The 23308-nt window shown below is 42.5% G+C and overlaps 3 protein-coding genes across 13 annotated transcripts; 2 read left to right on the forward strand and 1 right to left on the reverse strand.

The window, feature by feature from the left end:
- Positions 1 to 197: 197 nt before the first annotated feature.
- Positions 198 to 7373, reverse strand: LOC133495927 (general transcription factor II-I repeat domain-containing protein 2B-like). Of its 4 annotated transcripts, none has more exons than XM_061810995.1 (4): positions 7276 to 7373; positions 7056 to 7176; positions 5182 to 5282; positions 198 to 1794 (listed from the first exon to the last, which is right to left on the reverse strand). In XM_061810995.1, exon 4 carries the CDS (start codon positions 1787 to 1789, stop codon positions 671 to 673), a length of 1119 nt encoding a protein of 372 aa, XP_061666979.1. In that variant the 5' UTR covers positions 1790 to 1794; positions 5182 to 5282; positions 7056 to 7176; positions 7276 to 7373; the 3' UTR covers positions 198 to 670. The 4 variants fall into 4 exon arrangements, 3 of the variants coding, with proteins under 3 accessions (XP_061666979.1, XP_061666980.1, XP_061666978.1); XR_009793686.1 differs by lacking the exon at positions 198 to 1794 and adding an exon at positions 5356 to 5455 and having other exon boundaries at positions 5158 to 5282; XM_061810996.1 differs by lacking the exon at positions 7276 to 7373 and having other exon boundaries at positions 7056 to 7196.
- Positions 3017 to 16407, forward strand: LOC133495925 (5-hydroxytryptamine receptor 3A-like). 8 transcript variants are annotated; one of them, XM_061810987.1, is made up of 13 exons: positions 3017 to 4209; positions 4929 to 5095; positions 5165 to 5209; positions 5281 to 5390; positions 7022 to 7191; positions 7302 to 7462; positions 7535 to 7745; positions 8763 to 8915; positions 8989 to 9062; positions 11371 to 11516; positions 12194 to 12369; positions 12590 to 12634; positions 13644 to 13733. In XM_061810987.1, the coding sequence occupies exons 1-11, from the start codon at positions 4176 to 4178 to the stop codon at positions 12363 to 12365; spliced, it is 1443 nt and encodes a 480-aa protein (XP_061666971.1). In that variant the 5' UTR covers positions 3017 to 4175; the 3' UTR covers positions 12366 to 12369; positions 12590 to 12634; positions 13644 to 13733. The 8 variants fall into 8 exon arrangements, with proteins under 8 accessions (XP_061666971.1, XP_061666969.1, XP_061666970.1 ...); XM_061810985.1 differs by having other exon boundaries at positions 4929 to 5209; XM_061810986.1 differs by having other exon boundaries at positions 4929 to 5209; positions 8992 to 9062.
- LOC133495926 (5-hydroxytryptamine receptor 3A-like) lies at positions 16313 to 23120 on the forward strand. Its single transcript, XM_061810993.1, has 11 exons — positions 16313 to 16392; positions 17546 to 17632; positions 17699 to 17859; positions 19032 to 19076; positions 19170 to 19279; positions 19470 to 19639; positions 20012 to 20172; positions 21257 to 21467; positions 21545 to 21682; positions 22708 to 22772; positions 22856 to 23120. The coding sequence occupies exons 2-11, from the start codon at positions 17575 to 17577 to the stop codon at positions 23087 to 23089; spliced, it is 1353 nt and encodes a 450-aa protein (XP_061666977.1). The 5' UTR covers positions 16313 to 16392; positions 17546 to 17574; the 3' UTR covers positions 23090 to 23120.
- The last annotated feature ends 188 nt before the right edge of the window (positions 23121 to 23308 follow it).

A 23308-nucleotide genomic window follows, 5' to 3' on the forward strand; every position in this document is an offset into this window, starting at 1 on the left:
CTAAGAAAATGGATGGATGGATGCATGGATATTTGTCTCGCTAAACTTTTTTTATCCAATTTTCTCCCCTGTATGTTAAGATCTTGTTGTCAAAATTACTTAACACATCACCATGGGGAAAAAAAATTATGACAAAATAGTTGTATTTTGAAAAGCTACTTTATTTTTAAATATTTTCAAATAGTTTTAAACCAAATGAAAAATTTTGTCGTAACAGAAGAAAAGCCTAAAAATGTTCAGGTGCATGCTCTAAGACGGGTGTCTAAACTTTTTGCAAAGAGGGCCAGATTTGGTAAGGTGAAAATGTGTGGGCGCCGACTATTTAGCCTGACATTCTTTGAACCATTAACATTAAATACAAATTAACTTTTTGGGATTTTTTTTAATTTAATTACAAATGGCATACTTTTACTTTTACATTTTTTTTTACATTTAGGTTTTTACAGAAATCACAAACCACACAAAATTAAGAAAACTATAAAGGATATCTAAGTTCATGTGAAACATTACATATTATTCACTATTATATGCTCACTGTAGGAAAAGTGCTGAAAACAAAACAATGATCACTGCATATTCAAACTGTGATTTTGACCATCACAAAAAAATTAATTAACTGAGATTTAAGAATTTATTCAACTCAGAGGACTTAACAAAGGTCTTGCCTGCACTAATGTGAAGGGTGATACTGGGATCTTGACTGCAGTATGTAGTCCATGTCTGGCTCAAGAGCAGTGGTTTTGATGCGCAAGACGTCACGCAGGTGAGAGTCACTCAGTCTCGTCCTCATGCGGCTCTTGATAATGTTCATAACGGAGAATGTCTTCTCGCACATGTATGTGGAGCCAAACAAGCTCAGCATTTTCTTAGCAAATGTCCGAATTGCTTGGAACCTGCCTTCATCCAGCTGGCGGTAGAAGTTGACAAGAGGGAGCTGTTGGTGCCGACTGCGATGCTCGGCGTCACACTGCAGCTCAATGAGCTCCAGTTGCAGGTGGTCTGGAGCGTCATCAGGGTCCACGGAGAAAGGAGAGGAAAAAAGCGTGATCTCCTTTTCAATAGCTGCAAAGTCCCGAAAGCGCTGCTGAAAGTCCTCAACCAGAGATGAGATGTCTGCTGCATACTTTGTCATTTGCGCACTGATATTGATCTGTGGGAAACTGGTCACAATTTCCTGCAGCGACGGGAAATGTGCGGTATTGGGCTGCGCCTGTGACAGGTGTCTTTGGAAAAGTAGCAGCTTGGTCCGAAAGGCTTTGATGTGTGAATACAGTTGGCTTACCACTGCATTTTGCCCTTGAAGGCTTGTGTTCAGCGCATTCAGATGTCTCGTTATGTCAACTAAAAATCCCAAATCAGCCAGCCAAACAGGATCATTTAATTGTGGCATGGGTTGTCCCTTTTTTGTCAAGAATTGTCCAATTTCCTCCCTGAGAGAGAAGAAGCGCTGCAGCGCAGACCCCCGACTGAGCCACCTTACGTCGGTGTGATACAAAACATCTCCGTATTCAGCCTGGATGTCGAGAAGAAACTGTTGAAACTGGCGGTGGCACAGCGCTTTGGAGCGAATATAATTAATAGTCTTTATCACCGGTTTCATAACATTATCATATTTCATATATTTGGCACAGAGAACTTCTTGATGAATAATACAGTGGAGTTTAATAGCGCTGCCTCCTTCTTCGCTGACTTTGTTACAGACAAGGCTTGATAATCCACTCCGCTCGCCAGCCATGGCAGGTGCGCCGTCCGTAATAATCCCGGTGACTTTATTCCACTGTAGTTTCATGTCATCTACGGTGGAACAAACAGAAACAAATAAATCCGTTCCTCTTGTTTGGCCCTTCAGACTCTGGAGGTCCAGAAGCTCTTCACTCACGTTCATGTCATTGTCCACTCCTCTTAAAAAGATCAGTAACTGAGCGGTGTCGGACGCATCCGTGCTTTCATCGCACGCTAATGAGAAAAAGTCAAACTCAGTTCCTTTGGCCTCTAACTGTCTCTTAATATCTAATGAAACGTCTTCAATTCTCCGTACCACAGTATTACGAGCCAGGCAAATATTGGCAAACTCTTGCTTCTTCGCGGGACAAATTTTCTCAACCATTTTCATTACACAGTCTTTAATAAATTCACCCTCAGTGAAAGGTTTGCAGTGCTTTGCAATCAGCGTTGCCACTTCGTAGCTTGCCTTTCTGGCATTTTCATTTGACTCACGGACTCTTGTGAAAAAGCTTTGCTGTGCCGTTAAAACAGCTTCCAGTTGCTTCACTTTTTCACCGCGTTTGTTCCCAGTTAGCTTGTCGTAGCTAGCATGTTTTGTCTGGTAGTGCCGCTTGATGTCGAATTCCTTGAAAACAGCCACAGTCTCTTGGCAAATTAGGCAGACACAGTTGTTTCGTATATATGATGTTCGCAGATGATATTGTCATATGCAGTGAAAGCAGGGAGCATGCAGAGGAACAATTGGAAAGATGGAGACATGCACTGGAAAGGAGAGGAATGAAGATTAGCCGAAGTAAAACAATATATGTGCGTGAATGAGAAAAGTGGAGGGGGAAGAGTGAGGCTACAGGGAGAAGAGATAGCGAGGGTGGATGACTTCAAATACTTGGGGTCAACGGTCCAGAGCAATGGAGAGTGTGGTCAGGAAGTGAAGAAACGGGTCCAAGCAGGTTGGAACAGCTGGCGAAAGGTGTCTGGTGTGTTATGTGACAGAAGAGTGTCTGCTAGGATGAAGGGCAAAGTTTACAAAACAGTGGTGAGGCCGGCCATAATGTACGGATAAGAGACGGTGGCACTGAAGAAACAACAGGAAGCAGAACTGGAGGTGGCAGAAATGAAGATGTTGAGGTTCTCGCTCGGAGTGACCAGGTTGGATAGGATTAGAAATGAGCTCATTAGAGGGACAGCCAAAGCTGGATGTTTTGGAGACATGATTCGAGAGAGCAGACTTCGATGGTTTGGACATGTTCAGAGGCGAGAGAGTGAGTATATTGGTAGAAGGATGCTGAGGATGGAGCTCCCAGGCAAAAGAGCGAGAGGAAGACCAAAGAGAAGGTTTATGGATGTGGTGAGGGAAGACATGAGGGCAGTTGGGGTTAGAGAGGAAGATGCAGGAGATAGGCTAAGATGGCAAAAGATGACACGCTGTGGCGACCCCTAACGGGACAAGCCGAAAGGAAAAGAAGAAGAAGAAGAAGTTGTTTCGTATTTCAGTGAAAAAATACTCAAATTTCCACTTGTCCTGGAAGCGGCCGCCCTCGCGGTCAACTTTCCTTTTTTTGTTTACAGACGCCATGTTAGAAATGGGCTGGGCTGAAACGATCACGCAAGGTCAAGGGTCACGGCGGCCAGAGTGCGGCCACAGGGCTACTGCCATCTTCTGGTGAAATGAAAAATAGCTTTTTGTACACGTATTTTATACTGTGGTCAACAGTGCTGGCGGGCCGCATATTATTGATTTCATGATAGAGGCCGCGGGCCGATAAAAATTTGTCCACGGGCCGCAATTGGCCCGGGGGCCGGACTTTGGACATGCCTGCTCTAAGATAATTAGATAATGACGAAAATGCATTGTGGCTTTAATTGGAATTACAAGACTGGATGACTACACAGAAAAAAATAATAATAATAATCCCCCATCCATGCTATTGTACAACAATTGAAAGTCTCAACCAATGCAAAGGGCTTTTATACATAATCTAATTCAGTTATAAAAATGTACTTTTCATAGGGATTTCAATGTGCAACTTCCTGCTCTGTCCCTCCCATCACTGAACACCAATTAGCGAGCTAGCATAAAAGCGCAGAGTGGTTTTGTGTGTAATGTCATTACAATGTCATTTTGCTGATCAAATGTCACTTTAATTGACTTTTGTGTGTCTGCGTGGAGCTTTTAGATTATTTGTGTGCACACGTGAGACCCAGCCGGCGCTCCAGTCCAACCTCCAAAACCGCACGACCCGGCTCCGGTCACTCCGCCGCTTCTCTCTCGTCACCTGCTTTCATTTCTTGCGGCGCGGCCTTTAAAGCGATAAAAGGATGATCGCATCCCACTTCCGGGGGCCACGCCAAGGCCTGATTTGTGTCCTCGTTCGAGGCCGGTGGGCGGGGATTGTCACGCCGGGGTTATAAAAAGGTCTTTTTCCGCGGAACGTCACATCACAGCGACGATGAAAGTGCCGCTTATTGTCCTCATCCTCTCAGGTAAGAGCAAAATAATTATGTTTATGTGCATCAAAACATTTTCCTGTGCTAGTATGAAGTGTGTGATTTGAAAAATTTGAGAAATTATTGTAGAAAATATTAAGTAAAATAGAGAAATATTTTTTGTCCATTTTCAACACACTGAGGTTGTGTTGGAGATTGTTGTAAATCAATGTGACAAATTATGTTTAGCGCAAGTGAGATTATTCATTTGTATGTGAAATCATGGCGGCACGGTGGATCAGCTGGTAAAATGTTGGCCTTACAGTTCTGCGGACCCGGGTTCGATCCCGGCCCCGCTTGTGTGGAGTTTGCATGTTCTCCCCGTGCCTGCGTGAATTTTCTCCGTGTACTCCGGCTTCCTCCCACATCCCAAAAAACATGCAACATTAATTGGACACTCTAAATTGCCCCTAGGTGTGATTGTGGGTGTGGCTGTTTGTCTAGATGTGCCCTGCGATTGGCTGGCAACCAGTTCAGGGTGTACCCCGCCTCCTGCTCGTTCACAGCTGAGATAGGCTCCAGCACTCCCTGCGACCCTAGTGAGGATAAGCAGCAAAGAAAATAGATGGATGGATCGACGTTGATTCAGATGTGAAACTCAATTTTCAGAGAATTTTAAACATGTTTATTGACTCCAATGAAAGTACAAAAAAAAAAAAATTAGTTGAAAACGAGAACTGTTCAAGTTTCACTCAGTAAATCAGTTCCTATCCTAGGTGTGGGAGGGGCCCCCCCGGGCAAGGTGTGCAGCTACCAGGACGTGGTGGACCACCTGAACCTGACCTCAAGCAACAGGGCTTTCCATCTGACGAGGCCGGTCCTGGACCACACGCGTGCCACCCTGGTGGAGCTCAACATGATCCTGTACGCCATCGTGGGTGTGGTAGGTGGCTCGTTTGGAGAGGTCGTGCTGAAAATCGCCAGTGACGTTTCGACAATCATGTTTTCGCAGATCGAGAAGACGCAAACCTTCATTCCGTTCCTGTGGACGATAACGGTGAGTAGATGTCGTCGTGGCCGTCCACGGGTTGCCAAACGTGCGCCCGGTAATCGGTCCGTCGTCCGCAGTCCTGGACGGATGAACGCATTTTTTGGGACCCGGATGAGTTTTGCGGGATCACGGAAATTTCCCTTCCCACCGACCTGCTGTGGATCCCCGACATCTTCATCTTTGAGATGTGAGTCGACGCAGTACATGTACAATTTCATTGGGTCCCAAAAGAAAGGAGTACTTGATTTATTGCTATAAATCCAAATGGGAAAATTAAAAAAAATAATTTTTCAAAGAATCACTTTGCTACTTCTACCTTTTCTAACTTTCAAAACATCCTTTTTTTCCCTTCATTCCTTTTTCCATTCCCTCTTTCCTTTCATTCCTTCTTTTTACCCATCTTATTATATATTACATGATTCTTTTCATGTTTTCATACTTCACATCAAGGTACATTAAACTGAAACATTCACGTGAATGATCTAGCTATTAATTGTCCACAATACTTATCATGGTCACAGGTGTGCTGATGCTTATCACAGCTGTTTTAGTGAGGAAATTAAGTAAATGATCAAATTATTGTTTTAGTCATTTTTATTAAATTACATTCAATGCAATTTAAGTTAAAAATTTACCCTAACCCTTTTTTGGGGAAATACTGTATACATTCAAGCTACTGTCATCCTCTTAGCATTTCTGCTAATATGTAAGCTTCTCGTATAAAGATTTTTTTTTAATCCTTTTGTTTCTTTTTAAAGATCAAATTGTTGTTTTAGTCAAACTATGTTCAATTACATTCAATTCAATTTAAGTTAAAAACTGTTAACGACACACAGTCAAGCTGCTGTCATCCGCTTAGCATTTATGCTAATCTGTAAACTTCTATTAAAAAGATTTTTTTAAAGATTAAATTATTGTTTCAGTCAAAAATTACTAAATTCTATTCAATTCAATTTAAATTAAAAACTGTTAAGTTCCTATAAGCATTTGTTGGGTGGAAATACACACACCCAAGCAGCTGTCATCCGGTAAGCATTTATGCTAATGTGGTATCTTCTAGAATAAATAATTTTTTAATCCTTTTTCTGAATTGATCAAATTATTGTTTTAGTCAAACGTTACTAAATTACATTCAATTTAATTTAAGTTAAAAACTGTTAACTTACTATCAACATTTTTGGGGGGGAAATACACACACTCAAGCTGTTGTCATCCGCTAAGCATTTATGCTAATGTGATAGCTTCTAGTATAAAGATTTTTTTAAATCCTTTTTCTGAAAAGATCAAATTATTGTTTTAGTCAAGCCATGTTCAATTACATTCAATTCAACTTAAGTTAAAAACTGTTAACTTACTATAACCATTTTGGGGGGAAATACACACACTCAAGCTGCTGTCATCCGCTTAGCATTTATGCTAATGTGTAAACTTCTAGTATAAAGATTGTTTTAATCCTTTTTTTTTGTTCAAAAGTTTTAGTTAATGTAGTAATTTTTATATATATATATATTTTTTTTTTGAATAGAAGTAATAATAGCAGACAAAGCTGAGCTGAACCAATGAAATACTACATGTGAGATATACTGACAAATATGAGGCTATGACTGCTAATAAGGAGTAATTGTTGCATAACAAAAGGCCTCATTCTTTTTTTTTTCTGCTGTACACACACTTCGATCCACATAAAGTCACCTAATGACCTGCTATTTGCTGACTCCCAATTGTGCTTTGCAAAGTAAATGACTGGACTATAGTCGCCATTATGTGTGAGTAAACACCGCCGCGGTCAAGGCGTTTATTGTGCGCGTGTTTTGTCAGGGTGGAGAAAGACAACTCGCAACACAACCCTTACCTGTTGGTCAAGCACGACGGGACCGTCCTGCTGGATCAGGACATCCGGGCGGTCAGCGTGTGCATGATGGACGTGCACAAGTTCCCCTTCGACACGCAGCGGTGCAACATATCGCTGGCGTCTGCGGTTTTCAAGTGTAAGCGTCCGTTTACGCAGAATGGAAAAAGCTCCAATAATTCCTTGCTTAAATGAGTTCATCAAAAATAACGAACAAACAGACATGTACAAGCCCTCCTCGTCTCGCAGATGAGCAGCTGCGCGTCATCCCGGTGGTGAACTCGTCGCGGGCTACAGAGTCCACCAAAGCCCTGCTCCATTCCCAGGGGGAGTGGGAGTTCCTCCATTTGTCCGTGAGCAGCGGCAACATCAGCTTCGACGACCTGGTGTGGGACAAGCTGGTGTACACGGTACGGCCGTTTCCCAACGTTCCCATAAAAGTGCAAATAAATGCGCCCCCCCCCCCCCCTTTGTCCTCGCAGTTTGTCATCAAGAGGCGACCCCTGCTGCACGTCATCAACTTCCTGTTGCCCATCCTCTTCTTCCTGTGCCTGGACCTGGCCTCCTACTTCATCCCGGAGCACCACGGGGAAAAATTGGGCTTCAAGGTGACCGTGCTGCTCGCCATCTCCGTGCTGCTGCTCATCCTCAACGACATCCTGCCTTCCACGTCGAACAGGACGCCGCTCATAGGTAAACTAGTAATTGGTCATCTGGACCACGGGTGTCAAACCCGAGGCCCGGGGGCCAGATCCGCCCCGCCGCATGATTTTACATTTCAAATGGTCATATAAATATGTCATGTCATTGTCCAAGCAGCTTATCCTCAGAAGGGTTGAAGGAAGGCTAGAGCCTATCCCGGCTAGCTTCGGGCGAAAGGCGGCCTACACCCTGAACCTGTCACCAGTCCGCCGCAGGGCACATATCGACACCATCACTGAGCGGGAATCGATCCCACGCTGCCCACACCCATGGCAGGCGTGTGTACCACTACACCATCAGTGACTCCTACATCATGAATAAATCATATATCATAAAGGATAATGTTGTCCCCAAGAGGGGGTTGCGTCAGGAAGGGCATCCGGCGTAAAAACTGTGCCAAACAAAAATGAGCGACCCCTAACGGGACAAGCCAAAAGAAAGTTTTATCGTGTTGTCGTAAATTTCATGTTTAAATATGATGAGATGATTCATGATTTCTATGTTTTCTGAGGGAAATCATAACGGCAATGTGGCCAGCGACAAAAATGAGTTTGAGACCCCCTGATCTAGACTGTGGCACCACCCTGCCTCTCGCAGGCCGGTCTTGGTACTGCGTCAAACAGTGTTGCTGTTGATGCGTCTTATGCTACGGGTGTCAAACTCAGGGGCCGGGGGCCAGATCCGGCCCGCCACATGATTTTATGTGGCCCGCAAAGCTAAATCACGTGTGTCAACTTCCTTGGTTCTTGTGAAAATCCGTACCAAAAATTTCAAGTTATTATAGAAATTATAACTTGTGATGTCAGCAATTTTGTGTTACCTAACAAAAACAGAGCCTTGATATCATATTCCAAAAGAAGTTAATACATTTTGTATGTAAATATGATGAGCCGATTATTATGAGGAGATTTTTGTGGCCATAACGGCCTTCGAAGGGAAATCATAACTGCGACAAAAATGTGTTTGACCCCCCTGTCTGACGCCATAGCGTACTCTTCCTCCCGTCAGCCACCTACTGCATCGTCATCTTCGCCCTGATGCTTCTCAGCCTCCTCGAGACCATCACGGTGGCCTACCTGACCGAGGGCCGCTCGTCGGAGAAGCTGGCGTGTTGCGGCAGGGGCAAACGGGAAAAGGACCCGACCGACGAGGCCGACTCGGGTACGTCTCCCCTTAGGGGTGTGCCGGAACTCCCCCGTCGACGCCGTCACGCTAACCCGGCGCGTGTTTCCAGAAGAGATACGACAGACCGACGGGTGCGCGTCGAGCAAAGAGAAACCGCAGAAGCTGCTGCCTGCATTACCGGAGGTAAATAAAGCGTCACTCATTGAAATTTTTGAAAGTGGACACGTTAACACCATAAAATCATGACAAGCAGCATAACGATGGTTCATTATGTCTGGCACGATGACTGGTCGGTTATCATTGGTCAGTCTACCTATCACTAAGGGCTCTCAGTGAGATCACTTTGATTGATTAAGTCGAATTTATGAAGCAGCGCCGCGTTAATAAAGGTGCTATAAACGTGGGCGCAGGGCAACGGCAGCGCGCCGGGCGCAGAGTCTCGGCTTTTGCTGCTGGTCGTGGACGAGCTGAAGGAGCTGCAGCGGACGCTGAGCGCGCACGCGAGTTGCAAGAAAGACGGCAAAAAGTTTGCGCGCTTGGCCGGCAAAATCAACAAAGTCTTCTTCTTCTTCTACCTGACCGCCGCCACGCTCTTTCTTTGCCTCCTCTACCTGGACTGGAGCAGTTAGATGTCTGCCGTTATGGATCTCGTGAAGTGAACTTTTTAATGTAGCCATTAAGTCACTGGTTCTCGTTCACTTTGAGCTTCACAAATTTCATTTTTCATGAAACTTTTCATCTCTTTCCAAACTCTTTGTCAAACTCATTTTTCTCGCGGGGCCACATTGGAGTTACAGATTCCCTCAGAGGGGCGTTATGAACCGTCAAAATCTTTCTCCTCATCATATATACACATGAAATTTATGAACTAGTTGGGGAATCAGAAATCAAGGGTATTGGGTTTTTCAACTATTGATGTTTGGGAACACAAAAATATCTCACCGTTATCATAGATGATAAGGCAATTTGAAATTTTGGTACAGATTTTAACATAAATCACGGACGTTGATCCACATGATCTGCCTTCGCGGGCCACATAAAATCATGCAGCGGGCCAGATCTGGCCCCCGGGCCTTGAGTTTGACACCTTTGCCTTACAACATCTCTTTGTTCGTCTGTCTGTGCCGGCGACGTATAGTGACAGTTAGAAATATGGAATGCTCTTCACCTACAATCAACACACGTGTCCGCTTTTTTGCAATGCATGCGATAAAATAAGAGATTTGCATTCGACTCCACCACGGCCGCAACCCTTGTGAGGATAAGCAGGAGTGACAATGGCTGCGCGGGTGGGTAAACAGGCTGAGAATTCACATTGCTGTTCCATTCCTTGTTGGAGTATGCATACGGATATACTTTGGGTGATTTAAAAATTTAGTTTTTTTTTAAGTGGTGTTTATGAGATTGTTCGAATGTAAAATATGTAACTTGGCATAATAAAGTTTGGGAAACTGCAGGAAGCCATCATGGTCAATGTGTCGTATTACAGTATACTTTTTGTTTTTTCGGTACTACAGTGTTTGTTATCTTAAATATTTTTCGTAACCTTTATTTATATCAAATAATTCTTCTCTACAATATCTTTACTTTTAGGGTCATAAGTCCCTTCACTATAATCCATCTTTATTTCATCCCCTTAAATAACACGATTACTATAAAGTGTATTAGATTTTCATTTTGATTATAAAAACATGGCTTTTGTAAAATTCATTATAAAAAGCACACTTTTCAAGTATGCTCAATATATCAATTTTCCTGATAATAATAAAGCAATTTGTCTTAATAGAGCAATGTAGTATTATTTTTGTTTATTGTATTAAAAACAACAGTGGGTTCTGTTTATATGATAATAAACTAGATTATTTTTTGTTGTCATTATAAAGATAACATGAAACAAGGTCCATCCATCCATTCTCTTTGCCGCTTATCCTGACGAGGGTCGGGGGAGTGCTGGAGCCTATCCCAGCTGTCAACGGGCAGGGGGCTGAACTGGTTGCCAGCCAATCGCAGATGGAACAAAGTCATTTTTCTGTTACATAACTAAAACTAGACAATTTTTGCTAATTATGATAATAAGAATGAACTTGATGTTGTTCACATGATCATTATTTTTGTTAATTATGTTATTAAAACAAAAAAAATCTTCATTTTTTTCCATTACAGTATAATAAACAATTACTTTTGCTTCTTGTTATGATGAAAAAATAAGGTTATTTTTCTTTATTATTAAACTAATTGAGGTCTGCAAATCCCCAAATTGATGCCGACTGTTAGCCTTGAGCTAGTTTTCGTACGTTAATGTCTAATGCATCTTATTCCGTGTTAACAAATTGATTGAAAATGTCATTCGGACATCGACATATCCTCATCAATAACCTCTCAGCAATGCGGTGAATTATTCATATCGGCGTTTCACTGCTGCTGCGTGTGCATGTTTACACGTACGTGTGATCGCTTGTGCTTGTGTGTTGAACTAAATTGCCTCACTTAGTTTTACAGTAATAGGGAAGAAAAAAAAACCTCGCCTGGGTCGTCCCTCCTCCTCCATCATAAAGGACACCAGGGAAGAGTCCAAGTACTGATCCGAGGACTTCATCATGTTCACAGCCTTTGTCGTCTCCCTCCTGATCCTGCCTGGTAAGCAAAATCAGGCAATTATTTTTCTTATTTCTGCTTGTTGTTTTTTATGTTACCCCCACGCTTGCGTGAGTTTTTTTTTCTGGATACTCCAGTTTCCTCGCATATTCCAAAAATATGCATGCTAGGGTCACTGAAAACTCCAAATTGTCCTTATTTGTGAATATGAGTAAGAATCTTTGTTCAATAATTTTATCACGCCTACAGCAGATGTTTCAGATAAACCAATTTTAGTATATCAAAGAAAAAAAAATTATTCAACATACAGTTGCTCAATGATTCTTTTATTTATTAAGGGTGTGAGTCAACTAGTTTTAATAACACGAGTTATAACAGTTACAGTTTTCGGAAAACAGATTACCGCTAGACTTTCGAAATCAAGAAATCACTTGTACTTGTCAGACAAAGTGAAGTAGATTACATCATCTAATCAATAAATGTACTGTATCATGTTACAATCCAAAGTAATAAAAAACAAGTGAGGAACTAAGTGAGCCCATTTCAAAGGCTTTGGGACTCAAATGAACCACGGTGAGAGCCATTATCCGTCTAATGGATAAAACTGGTAACTGTGGTGAACCTTCCCAGAAGTTGTCAGCCAACCTAAATTACTCAAAGACCTGGACGACTAAAAACACCCCTACCTCTTTTTATTTTTTTCATTTTTTTTCCGTTAGCCACTGCCGCTGCCGCCTTTGCGTCGGAGTCGGACGGCTGCAGTTACCAGGATGTCTTGAACCACCTGGGCCTGAACCGAAGCAACGAGCTTTTCTCCATGACGCGGCCCGTCAAGAACTACAAGAAGCCGACTCACGTGTCCCTGGAGGTGCTGCTGTACGCCATCCTTAATGTGGTAAATTATGCTAATACTTTATTGACAAAATGTGTAAGACGAATTTGAAAGAAAATGCCAACATTCCACTGAAATTATCATTTCAAACCAACACAATGCACTCCCGGTGCTTCACTGAGACTTTTTGTGGGTCTACTTATGTTGCCGATACATATTGCAGTTTTGTTTCATCTTGAACGAGACCAAATCAGTTTATTAAAATTAAATGTGCACCTTGCAGGTGGAGAAGGAGCAGAAGTTTGTTCCTTACGTCTGGACCGTCACGGTGAGTTCGGCTTTGAAATTAATGGTGGTGGTGTTGATGATGATGATGATGTTTTTTTTGTTTGTTTTTGTTTTTTGTGGCCATATACAACCAGATTACTGTCCAGTACAAAATTATTTTGTACTTTTTTGTGTATTTTATAAGAAATTATTTATTGAAAAGCATATACATACATTTATCCTTGGTGCTGAAATGTAATCCATGCATTTTCTTAGCCGCTTATCCTCACAAGGGTCGCAGGGAGTGCTGGAGCCTATCCCAGCTGTCAACGGGCAGGAGGTGGGGTACACCCTGAACTGGTTGCCAGCCAATCGCAGGGCACATCGAGACAAACAACCAATCATACTCGAAATCACACCTACGGGCAATTTAATAGAGTCCAATTAATGTTGCAAGTTTTTGGGATGTAGGAGGAAACCGGAGTACCCAGAGAAAACCCACGCAGGCACAGGGAGTACATGCAAACTCCACACAGGGAAGTCTGGGATCGAACCCGGGTCCTCAGAAGTGTGAAGCCAACGCTATACCAGCTAACCCACCGCGCCGCCTGCTAAAATGTAATAAAACTAAGATTAGTATGACTGCTCTCGTGACCCTCGTGAGGATAAGTATGGAAATGCACGGACGGGATGGATAGTATGTTTGCATGTGTTATGCTGCCCCCTGGTGGCCAAGACGCGCACACCAGAATGAGCGCCACAATGCCCATCGAATTGTCACGATGCATTGTATGTATTTGCAAATACATGAAAAAGCGTGGTACTGAGAATATACAGTACTGTATACACACTTCATTATTTTCCCAACATGCATATTGTGCAACCAAACTGGAATTTGAAGGGTTCAAAAATAAAAAGAAATGTGGACAATTTGCTGTGGTAATAGAAGCAAGAAAAAAAACAAAAAGACAAATTAGTACGTGGTGGAAAACGGCCACGAGGAAGCCGAAAGGGTTTTAAAAGTGGGGAAAGGGCTGAGGCTTCGAAAAGGCTTTTTGTGGGTGTTTCAGAGGTGGCACAACGACTTCATCTCCTGGGACCCTCAAGAGTTCTGCGGGATCAACAACGTGTCGCTTCCCGTCGGCATTCTGTGGAAGCCGGATCTCACCATCGAGGAGATGTGAGTGTCCAGGCGCCCCCACCACCCCCACTTCCTCCGAGCCGCTCAAAATGTCTCCAAACAGGGCGGAGAAGGACAAAGCCCCCCCGAATCTTTACCTGACCATCAGGGCCGACGGCCTGGTGGAGGTCACCAACGACCAAGTGCTGTTCAGCATGTGCCGCATGAACATCTACAATTTCCCCTTCGACATCCAGAGATGTAACCTCTCCTTCAAGTCCATCATCCACTCGGGTGAGTCTCGCGCTCGCACGCTGGCGTGAACTGAAAACAACACCAGCGCAAATCCAAATCAATTATTCATCTTCCCCCCCCCCCAAAAAAAATGTATTTTTTGTCAAATAACTGTACTTAATATTCCAAAAATATCAAAGAATAATCCTAAAATGTATGACAAATATTTTCAAAAATATAACATGTATATTGCATTTTATTTTTGTCAAATAACTGTATTTAAAACTGTTCAAAAATATCAAAGAATAACCCTAAATTCTATGACAATTATTTTCCATGTATATGGCATTTAATTATAAATGCTAAAAATTCACTTTAATGCTATTTTCACATTTTTAACATTATTTATTAGTTTTCAATTTCGATTAACCTCTTTATTTAATGAACTAATTAATGATTAAATGATTAATCTAATTAATATTTTTATTTAAAATATTTACAAAACATAATACATCAAATTCTAATGTGAAATTCAATTTAGAAATATTTGAAACAATATAGAAAATAGGAACATGAAAGTAATTTAAGAAAAATTAACAAAATCAAACAAGTAATATAAAATACTAAAAAATACATCTAAAATAATTATGTGACTTTATTTATAATACTTTAAAATATTATATAAATAATAAAAATAAACGTGTATCTTGCATTTTGTTAGATTTAAGGCTAAATGATAAAAATGCGCTCTAATACTATTTTCACATTTTTTACATTTATTAATATTTCATTTCAATGAACCTCTTTATTTAATGAACTAATTATTAATTAATTAATTTAATACTTTTATTTTAAATATTTAAAAAACGTGATAAAATAATACATCAAATTCTAATGTGAAATTGAATTGAGAAAAAAATTAAAAATAATTTAAGAATAATTAACAACACTGTATGTTCATTTTACATAATTATTTGAAATCAAACTAGTAAATATTACTAATAAATCTCAAATAATGATGCGACATTATTTAGAATACTTTAAAATATGATATAAATTATAAAAATAAATATGCCCTGCGATTGGTTGGCAACCGGTTCAGGGTGTACCCCGCCTCCTGTCCGTTGACAGCTGGTATAAGATCCAGCATTCCCTGCGACCCTCGTGAGGATAAGGGGCTAAGAAAATGGATGGATGGATAATGAAAAAAATGTCAGCGTGTGTTGTCGGGAAGAAACGAAGCGTCGCTAATGACTTCTGTCCGACGTTCGCCACAGCCAAGGAACTGCGCCTGCAGCCCAGCAACAACTCGTCGGAGGCCACCGAGTGGTCGCGCGATTTGATGCCCACGCAGTTCGAGTGGATCTTCCTCAAGATGAAGGTGACCGCCATCGCTGCCAGCTGCCCGGACCACCAGGACGTCATCATCTACACGGTCTGCCGCATTTGTGTGTGTGTGTGTGTGTGCGCGCGTGCGTGCGGTGATGACGATTTTGACACGCTTATCACAGATCACCATGCGGAGGAAACCCATCTTGTACATCATCAACTTCCTGCTGCCCGTCTTCTTCTTCCTGGCCCTGGACTTGGCCTCCTTCTTCATCTCGGACTCGGGCGGCGAGAAGCTGAGCTTCAAGGTCACCGTGATGCTGGCCGTCACCGTGCTGCAGCTCATCCTCAACGAGATCCTGCCCTCCTCCTCCAACTCCATCCCTCTCATCGGTACGAGTATCCACGCGCGGTTGTGTCGCGGCTTTAGCACGAAATGAATTCGACCGATCTTCTCCACGCACAACCCCAACGATTTGTTCCAATTCCTCAGCTGTGTACTGCATCGGCATCTTTGCGCTGATGCTGCTCAGCCTGCTGGAGACCATCTTGGTCATGCACCTGTTGGAGAAAGACCACAAAAGCCAGGACGACGACGACGACCGCGACGGCGGGCCCGGAAGAAGCGACGAGCTTAACATCCAAAACGACTGCTGCAACCAACATGGAGGTGAGATCCGTCGTGACCTTTATGGACAAAAGGTCAGACGCCGGGCCCGGGTCGGTTGACACGAGCGGCCGCCGTTGCTTGCCCCGCCCGCAGATCCAAACGCGTGGACGCAGTGCGGAATCATTTACTCGACGCCTGACACTCCAACCGAAGTGACGCCGGGATCCAAAGACGTGAGTCTCAACATCTCTGCTCCCAAATGACTTTATTTTTTAAATTTGATTTAAATTTTTGCAGGATTCCAGCGCCGCTCTCTGCCAAACGCTGCAAAAGCTGTCGGGCGAGCTGAGGCAGACGGAAAGAGCGCTGAGCCTGCTGCTCGACGGCAGGAAGGAGAAGCCCAAGACGGGTTACTGGACCCAAGTGGCGGGCAGACTCAACAGAATCTTCTTCGTCTTCTATCTGACTGTGGTCGTCATCTTTCTGACGATTCTCTTTTCCAAGTGGACCAGTGTCTAGCGCTGAAGTTATTAACACTCATTACTGCATTATTGTTATTATTTTTTAATTTCTGTCGATGTTTTTTTTGCCTGCGCTGTCTTTACTGAGCATGATCGTACAGAATAAATGTAGGGGGAAAAAACATTTTTTTCTTGTACTTGAATGTCTTTGAATGACAACTCGGCTGCCTCGAATTTACAACAAAAAAAAAAAACGAGAGATGTTTCCAACAAAATTTTCCAGAGCCCAAAAAAAGACAAAATTCGTGCAGCGACGACAAGATTATTTTGTCATTAAAAGACTACGGTTCAGGGGACACGTTGGGGCAACTGGTAGGGCATTGGCGTCACAGTCCTCAGGACCCAGGTTCGATCCCTGCCCCACCTGTGTGGAGGTTGCAGGTTCTCCCCGTTGCCTGACGCATCCCAAAAACAGGCAACATTAATTGGACGCTAAAATTGCCCCTCGGTGTGACTGTGAGTGTGGTTGTTTGTCTCGATGTGCCCTGCGATTGGCTGGATAGGCTCCATCACTCCCTGCGACCCTTGTGAGGATAAGTGGTAAAGGAAATGGATGGATGGATGGATGGATGGATGGATGGAAGACTACGGTTTAAAATTCAGTCATGGATATGTTGCATTTTGAAATGAAAATGCCCAAAATGGCCATGAAATCTTACCCTAACCCTATTTGACATCATTTTTACAATGAAAACAAATACAAACAGAAAGTAATATTTTGAAACTGCAATGATGAATATGACTACAAAAGCACGATTCTTCCAATTAAAATTTTTATTTTTTTTTAATTTTGTGATTTGGACACCAAAATCTAAATAAACTAAAATAGTTTGCCTTCACCCCCCTAAAAAAAACCTCTTTGCAATATAAACAAAATACTTTATCCCAAAGCCAGTATTTTCGCATTATCAACAAAGCGCTTTCGTCTTGTAACAACATCAACAAACTTTATTATTGAATGTGAAACAAATGTAGAAAGCGAGCGAGCGATATTAAAGTCTTAAAGTGGTCAGTCAGACAGACGAGAACCAATCGGGCTACAAACGAGGACATAATAGCATCCACTGGCGCCATTTGGACTCGTGGGATTCAAATATGGCCCAACCTCCTACACACAGACTTTTTTTTCCCTCCTTTTTCTTTCATATTTCCTTGCAGATGAAAGAGAACGCGCTCACTGCATCGTGATGCCCCCGACCGGATCCTTCTTCTTCTTCTTCTTCTTCTTCGTGCTCCACTTCACAGGTGAGCTCATTTTTGCTTGTTTGTTTGGCCGCAGAGCGTCCATGATGTCGCCGTTATGTTGTGCAGGGGTGGTCTCCCCCCAGCGATTGTGTTCTTACCACGAGGTTCTGGACCACCTCAACATGAGCACACGCAGTAGTTTGTACTCCATGACGAGGCCCGTCAAAGACTACAGAAAGCCGACTGTGGTCTTGCTTGAGGTCATCTTGTACGCGATTCTAGATGTGGTAAATCCATTTTTTTTTTTAATATCTTCAGTGTCTCAAAGTGTAAAGTGTTCACCTCACAGTTCTGAGGACCTGGGTTCGATCCCGGCCTCGCCTGTGTGGAGTTTACATGTTCTCCACGTGCCTGCATGGGTTTTCTCCGGGCACTCGGGTTTCCTCCCACATCCCCAAAAACATTAATTGGACACTCTAAATTGCCCCTAGTTGTGATTGTGAGTACAACTGTCTCCATTTGCCCTGCGATTGGCTGGCGACCAGTTCAGGGTGTACCCCGCCTCCTGCCCGGTGACAGCTGGGATAGGCTCCAGCACTCCTTGCGACCCTCATGAGGATAAACGCCAAAGAAAATGGATGGATTGATGATCCCTTGCCGATTAAAATCCAACATCCCAAAACAACAAAATAAAATTTTGCAAAAACGGAAAAAGAAACTAAAAAAAACTGTTACAAAAATATTTTGACATATGAACAATAAGAAATTCTAATAAATGATATATGCATCTTCACTGTAGAAGTGCTGCAATTTTTAATGACGATAAAAAAATAAATATCACATAAAAAAAACACTTTATAGCACGCATGTTAAAACTATCTGTATGACCTGATAGTAGAATATCACTAAAACTACCTTTTAAAAACCATCCTTCTCTGGCACCACCTTTAATTAATTAAGGTATAATTATTATTTTACAAATAGACCAAGCAAGACGAGAATAGCCGATCAGAAACTGTTGTGGCAGAAGGCCTTACTGAGTGGGTGACACTCACACACCAGAGCCACGTGGGGGGTGCACGGAGACTTGATTTCATGACCGGATTACAATATTTACAGCAAAAGTTAAAAAAAAAAAAAAACAAGAGTGAAGGACTTTGAAGGTGCAGCGCCAAACAAGACTGAAAGCTTCGAAAATCATATTGCGGTTGTACGATCTTCCCGTGACGCCGCTCGAAGGCTTTCCAAACTGTAATTATTGCCTTCCATCATATTCAATGAATAATTAACTCAGTCTGGAAAAAGGCATTAACGCATTTTACGGGTGCCGGGTTGCGGGTAGGTCAGCGCCCCCCCCCCGACGTCAACTTTTTATTTACACTTTAATGTAAATTTCTTTTACGGCAGTGTTTCATAACTCTACGTGTTTGTAACTTTTTCTTTTTTCGCCTGCCGACAGAGGGAGATGGACCAGACCTTCGTTCCCTACGTTTGGATTTTTACGGTTCCTTCGAAACACTTGATTGCTCTTGTCAAATGTTTCTGTCAATTTAAAAATGGCGGAGGCGTGATTGTTTCAATTGCATTCTTTGCACAGAGCTGGGGCAATGACCACATTTCTTGGGATCCGGAGGAGTTTTGCGGAATTAAGAGCATCTCCCTTCCTACTGAATTGCTTTGGAAACCAGATCTCACGATTGAAGAAATGTAAGCGGGTCACTTTATGGAACCAAACGTGAACCCCAATCCTAACACCCTCAAGCCCCAATCCCATAACCCCCTAATCTTCTCCAACCCAGTAACCCCAACCCCTAACTTTTTAAAACAACCCGAAATGCGTTGAGTTGTTCCCAAGGCTTCTGGATCCAGATGTCTGCGGTGTGCTTTTGCCTTCCAGGATCGAGAAGGACAAGGCCCCCCCGAGCCCCCACCTCACCATCTTCAGCGACGGAAACGTCCACGTGCAGAACGACCAGGTGCTGCTGAGCACGTGCAAGATGAACATCTACCAGTTCCCCTTCGACCGGCAGAGCTGCAACCTCACCTTCAAGTCTGTCATCCACTCGGGTGAGGCTCACAAAGACCCCCCCCCCCCCCCCTGCGCCCCTCCACAAGTTAAAAAGAGTTGACAAAAAGTACCCTCACTACCCTTGACTAGTACTACTGCAGCTAACTGAGTCAGGTGTGAAACCCTTCTCCAAGTGTGTCTCTTATACTGCCCCCTTGTGTTTTAGGCGCACACAACGGAAGGAGCAGCGCAATCTCCATTGAACTGAAGCAAAAACTGTAGCATATGGTGTATGTTTTATATAGACATAAATATTACATATTTATCTGGAGGGCAGGAGGAGGGGGAGTACAGATGAAACTTGTTAAGTCAAGGCAGAATGCTCAAATAAAGGACTGTTGAAGTATTTGTACTCCCTCATCCGGACTCAGTGCAGGAACTCCAGCTGCTCCACTCGCTGAGCTCGGCCGAAGCCACCAAGTGGTCGAGGGAGGTGATGCGCACCCAGAACGAGTGGCTCTTCCTCGGCATGACCGTCGCCAACAGGACCGTCAGCGTGTTCGGCATCCGGCAAAACATGATCGTGTACACTGTGAGTACGGCGGGGTTTTGCCGTTAACAAAAAAAAAAAAAAAACCAACGCATTTTAACACAGAATTGCATTTTGCGCCCGGAACGACGCGTTATGCCGTAAAAACTTCTATTTTGTAATTTTTTTTTTTTTTTGTGGAGGGTGGGGGTCATTAAAAAATAGACAAAGAGAGAAAAAGTGATGACATTATTTTTTTCCCCCATTTTTGGCACAGAAACTACAGATTTTGTCGTGAATGCAGTAATCTTTTCATAAAAAACAAATTTTGCATTTTATGTTTTACATTTTTTTATTTTATAATGAAAACAACTTATTCTTGCCACAACATTTTTTTTGTCATTAAAAACAATCAATTTTGCCTTTAAAAGACAATTTTTTAATCCAAAGGGAGATTTGTCCTTTAAATGCTCACCTTAGTAATGAAAAAAGTCATCCATCCATCCATTTTCTTTCCCACTTATCCTCACGAGGGTCGCGGGGAGTCCTGGAGCCTATCCCAGCTGTCAACGGGCAGACCCTGAACTGGTCGCCAGCCATTCGCAGGGCACATAGAGACAAACAGTTGCACTCACAATCACTCCGAGGGGCAATTTAGAGGGTCCAATTAATTTTCGGGATGTGGGAGGAAACCGGAGTCCCCGGAGGAAACCCACGCAGGCACGAGGAGAACACGCAAACTCCACACAGGCGGGGCCGGGATCGAACCCGGGTCCTCAGAACTGTGAGGCCAACGCTTTAGCAGCTGATCCACCGTGCCGCCTGATTAAAAAATAAAAATCAAAATCCATGTTTCCCAATGAAAAGCCATTTTTTTTTTGCCACAAAATTTCAAATTTGCTGTCTAGAAGTATTTTGCTAGATCTGGCACGAGAATGCAAAACTAATAAAAATACAATCGCAATCCAAATTCTTCTTCAAGTTTAACTGCGTCCAATAAAAAAAAGTGAAATACAACCGAAATGTACTCGGCCCGCTTAGCTCTACTGCTAGCATACTAGCGTACTAGTACACCTTTAGAATCCTAGAGTCCTATACATAGATAGCATTGATGTTGTTTTCTGAACTTTTCCATGGCCGTTCCCAGATCAGCATGAAACGCAGACCCGTGCTGTACATCATCAACTTCCTGCTGCCGGTCCTCTTCTTCCTGGCCCTGGACTTGGCCTCCTTCTTCATCTCGGACTCGGGCGGCGAGAAGCTGAGCTTCAAGGTCACCGTGCTGCTGGCCGTCACCGTCATGCAGCTCATCCTCAACGAGATCCTGCCCTGCTCGTCCAACAAGATCCCCCTCATAGGTCAGCCGGTACCCGGGGGAAAGTTGAGCCCGAAGGCGGGCCGACGTTCACCGACGGCGTCTTCTGCCGTCCCGCAGCCATCTACTGCATCGGCATCTTCGCTCTGATGCTGCTCAGCCTGTTGGAGACCATCTTTGCCATGTACCTCATGGAGAAAGACGCCGGCGATCCAAGCTCGAGGCAGGGGGGCGACGGAGAGGCCGACTGCGTTGCAGGTTCAAAGTCTTCTCTTGTCGGGGGGGGGGGGGGTTCAGTACTTTTGTCCACGTATTGTCTTGAGCTAGCTAAATTCTTTGGATTTTGGAAGGATTAAAAAAAAATCTTTCTTTTTGACACGGGAAAAAAAAAATTGCAAATGAAAAAAATATTTTATAATATTTTTGTGTCACTAAGACACAATTTTGCAATGACAATTTTTTGTAAAATAAAAACTTTAGACTTAATCCTTAAAATGCTATAGTTATAGCAATAAAAATCAATTCATTTTCCTCCAGAAATCTTTTTGTGTACAACAAATATTTGTCACAACAACCGTATTTCTTTATCAAAAAGAATATTTCGGCATCAAAAGGCTGTTGTTTCCAGTAAGACCAACTGATTATACATTATTTTAAACCAAGAGAACCCCCCCAAAAAACATAATATAATTCATTTACAATAAAAATATGCACAGCAACAAAAAGAATATATTTTAAATTTTTTTGTGTGCCAATAACACTTTCAAAATGACAAAAATGTGAAAGCAAAAACTGTATTTTGTGAAGTGAATGACAAAATATTGTGATCTAAAAAAATAACACATGGCCACAAAAAAAAAACATTTCTGTAATTATGTTTTTTTTGGAGGGGAGGGTCACACACACAATATTTTTAAAATGGAAAAAATAGAGAAATACAAAAATGGGAAAAAATAGATTAATAGAAAAATAGAAAAGACGACACAAGGTCAGATAAAAATAATAATAAAATAAAAAATAAATCTTCCCTGCTAAAAAAATCTATAGAAATTATATAGAAATCTATAGAATTTGTACAGAACAACTTGTTCTATAGAACTTTGGCCGTAATTTTCTATAGAATTTCTACAGAAATCTTTAGAAATGTTCTATAGAACTTTTTTGCAGGGTTGTTGCTCAAAAGCATAGTTTTTAAACTTTTTTCATTGCCGCAAAAAAATCACAATGAAAATGAAAAATTGACGAGTTGCAATGACAAGTAGACATTTTTTGTTTGTTTGCAGAGAAGACGAGAAGCCGATGTTGCGTGCGCCCATGTGACGCGTCCGCAGATGAAAATCCACCCGAGGTGCTGAAGGTTCCGCTCACTCCTCAAAATCGTGTGTCACTCATTTGCCAAATTTTCATACGAATTGGCGGATCTCTTTGCAGGATGGCCGACTGACCGAGTCCAGTCCTGTGGAGAAACTCTCCGACGAGACCAGGGACTTGATGAGGGCCCTCGTCCTGCTTTTGGACAGCAGGAAGGAAAAAGAGGCCAAGCCCGGCTACTGGACCGGACTCACCTTAAAAATCAACAGAATCTTTTACGTCATCTACATCATCGCAGTGTCTTTGTTTTTAGCTGTCATGTGCTTCATTTGGCAGAGAAACCACCAAGATTGACACTTGAAAAAAAGATCAAAATATGATTATTAGGGGGGAATCGTGTAGTAGAGAGCACATGCATGCACAATCTATCAATCCAAGATAAAACTTTTTTTTCTAATACATCATGCATGCTTGGAGTATATATTGTATTTCCATAACCTTGCTCTATTAAATAATCCATCTATCCATTGTCTCCATAGACTAGAAGCGCGTTCAATGAACGTCAACGTGTAG

This window comes from Syngnathoides biaculeatus, chromosome 22, assembly GCF_019802595.1.
Source record: "Syngnathoides biaculeatus isolate LvHL_M chromosome 22, ASM1980259v1, whole genome shotgun sequence".
NCBI lineage: Eukaryota > Metazoa > Chordata > Actinopteri > Syngnathiformes > Syngnathidae > Syngnathoides > Syngnathoides biaculeatus.

What these genes read in the sequence shown, in the direction of transcription:
- LOC133495927 (XM_061810995.1), bottom strand. Translation starts at nt 1,789, where the DNA reads ATGAAACTACAGTGGAATAAAGTCACCGGGATTATTACGGACGGCGCA.
- LOC133495925 (XM_061810985.1), top strand. Translation starts at nt 4,176, where the DNA reads ATGAAAGTGCCGCTTATTGTCCTCATCCTCTCAG. An exon ending in GACATCTTCATCTTTGAGAT is followed by an intron (nt 5,391 to 7,021) that starts GTGAGTCGACGC and finishes GTGTTTTGTCAG; the next exon opens with GGTGGAGAAAGACAACTCGC. An exon ending in TGCTGCCTGCATTACCGGAG is followed by an intron (nt 9,063 to 11,370) that starts GTAAATAAAGCG and finishes TGCCTCACTTAG; the next exon opens with TTTTACAGTAATAGGGAAGA.
- LOC133495926 (XM_061810993.1), top strand. Translation starts at nt 17,575, where the DNA reads ATGCCCCCGACCGGATCCTTCTTCTTCTTCTTCTTCTTCTTCGTGCTC. An exon ending in AAAACATGATCGTGTACACT is followed by an intron (nt 20,173 to 21,256) that starts GTGAGTACGGCG and finishes GGCCGTTCCCAG; the next exon opens with ATCAGCATGAAACGCAGACC. An exon ending in CAGATGAAAATCCACCCGAG is followed by an intron (nt 22,773 to 22,855) that starts GTGCTGAAGGTT and finishes ATCTCTTTGCAG; the next exon opens with GATGGCCGACTGACCGAGTC.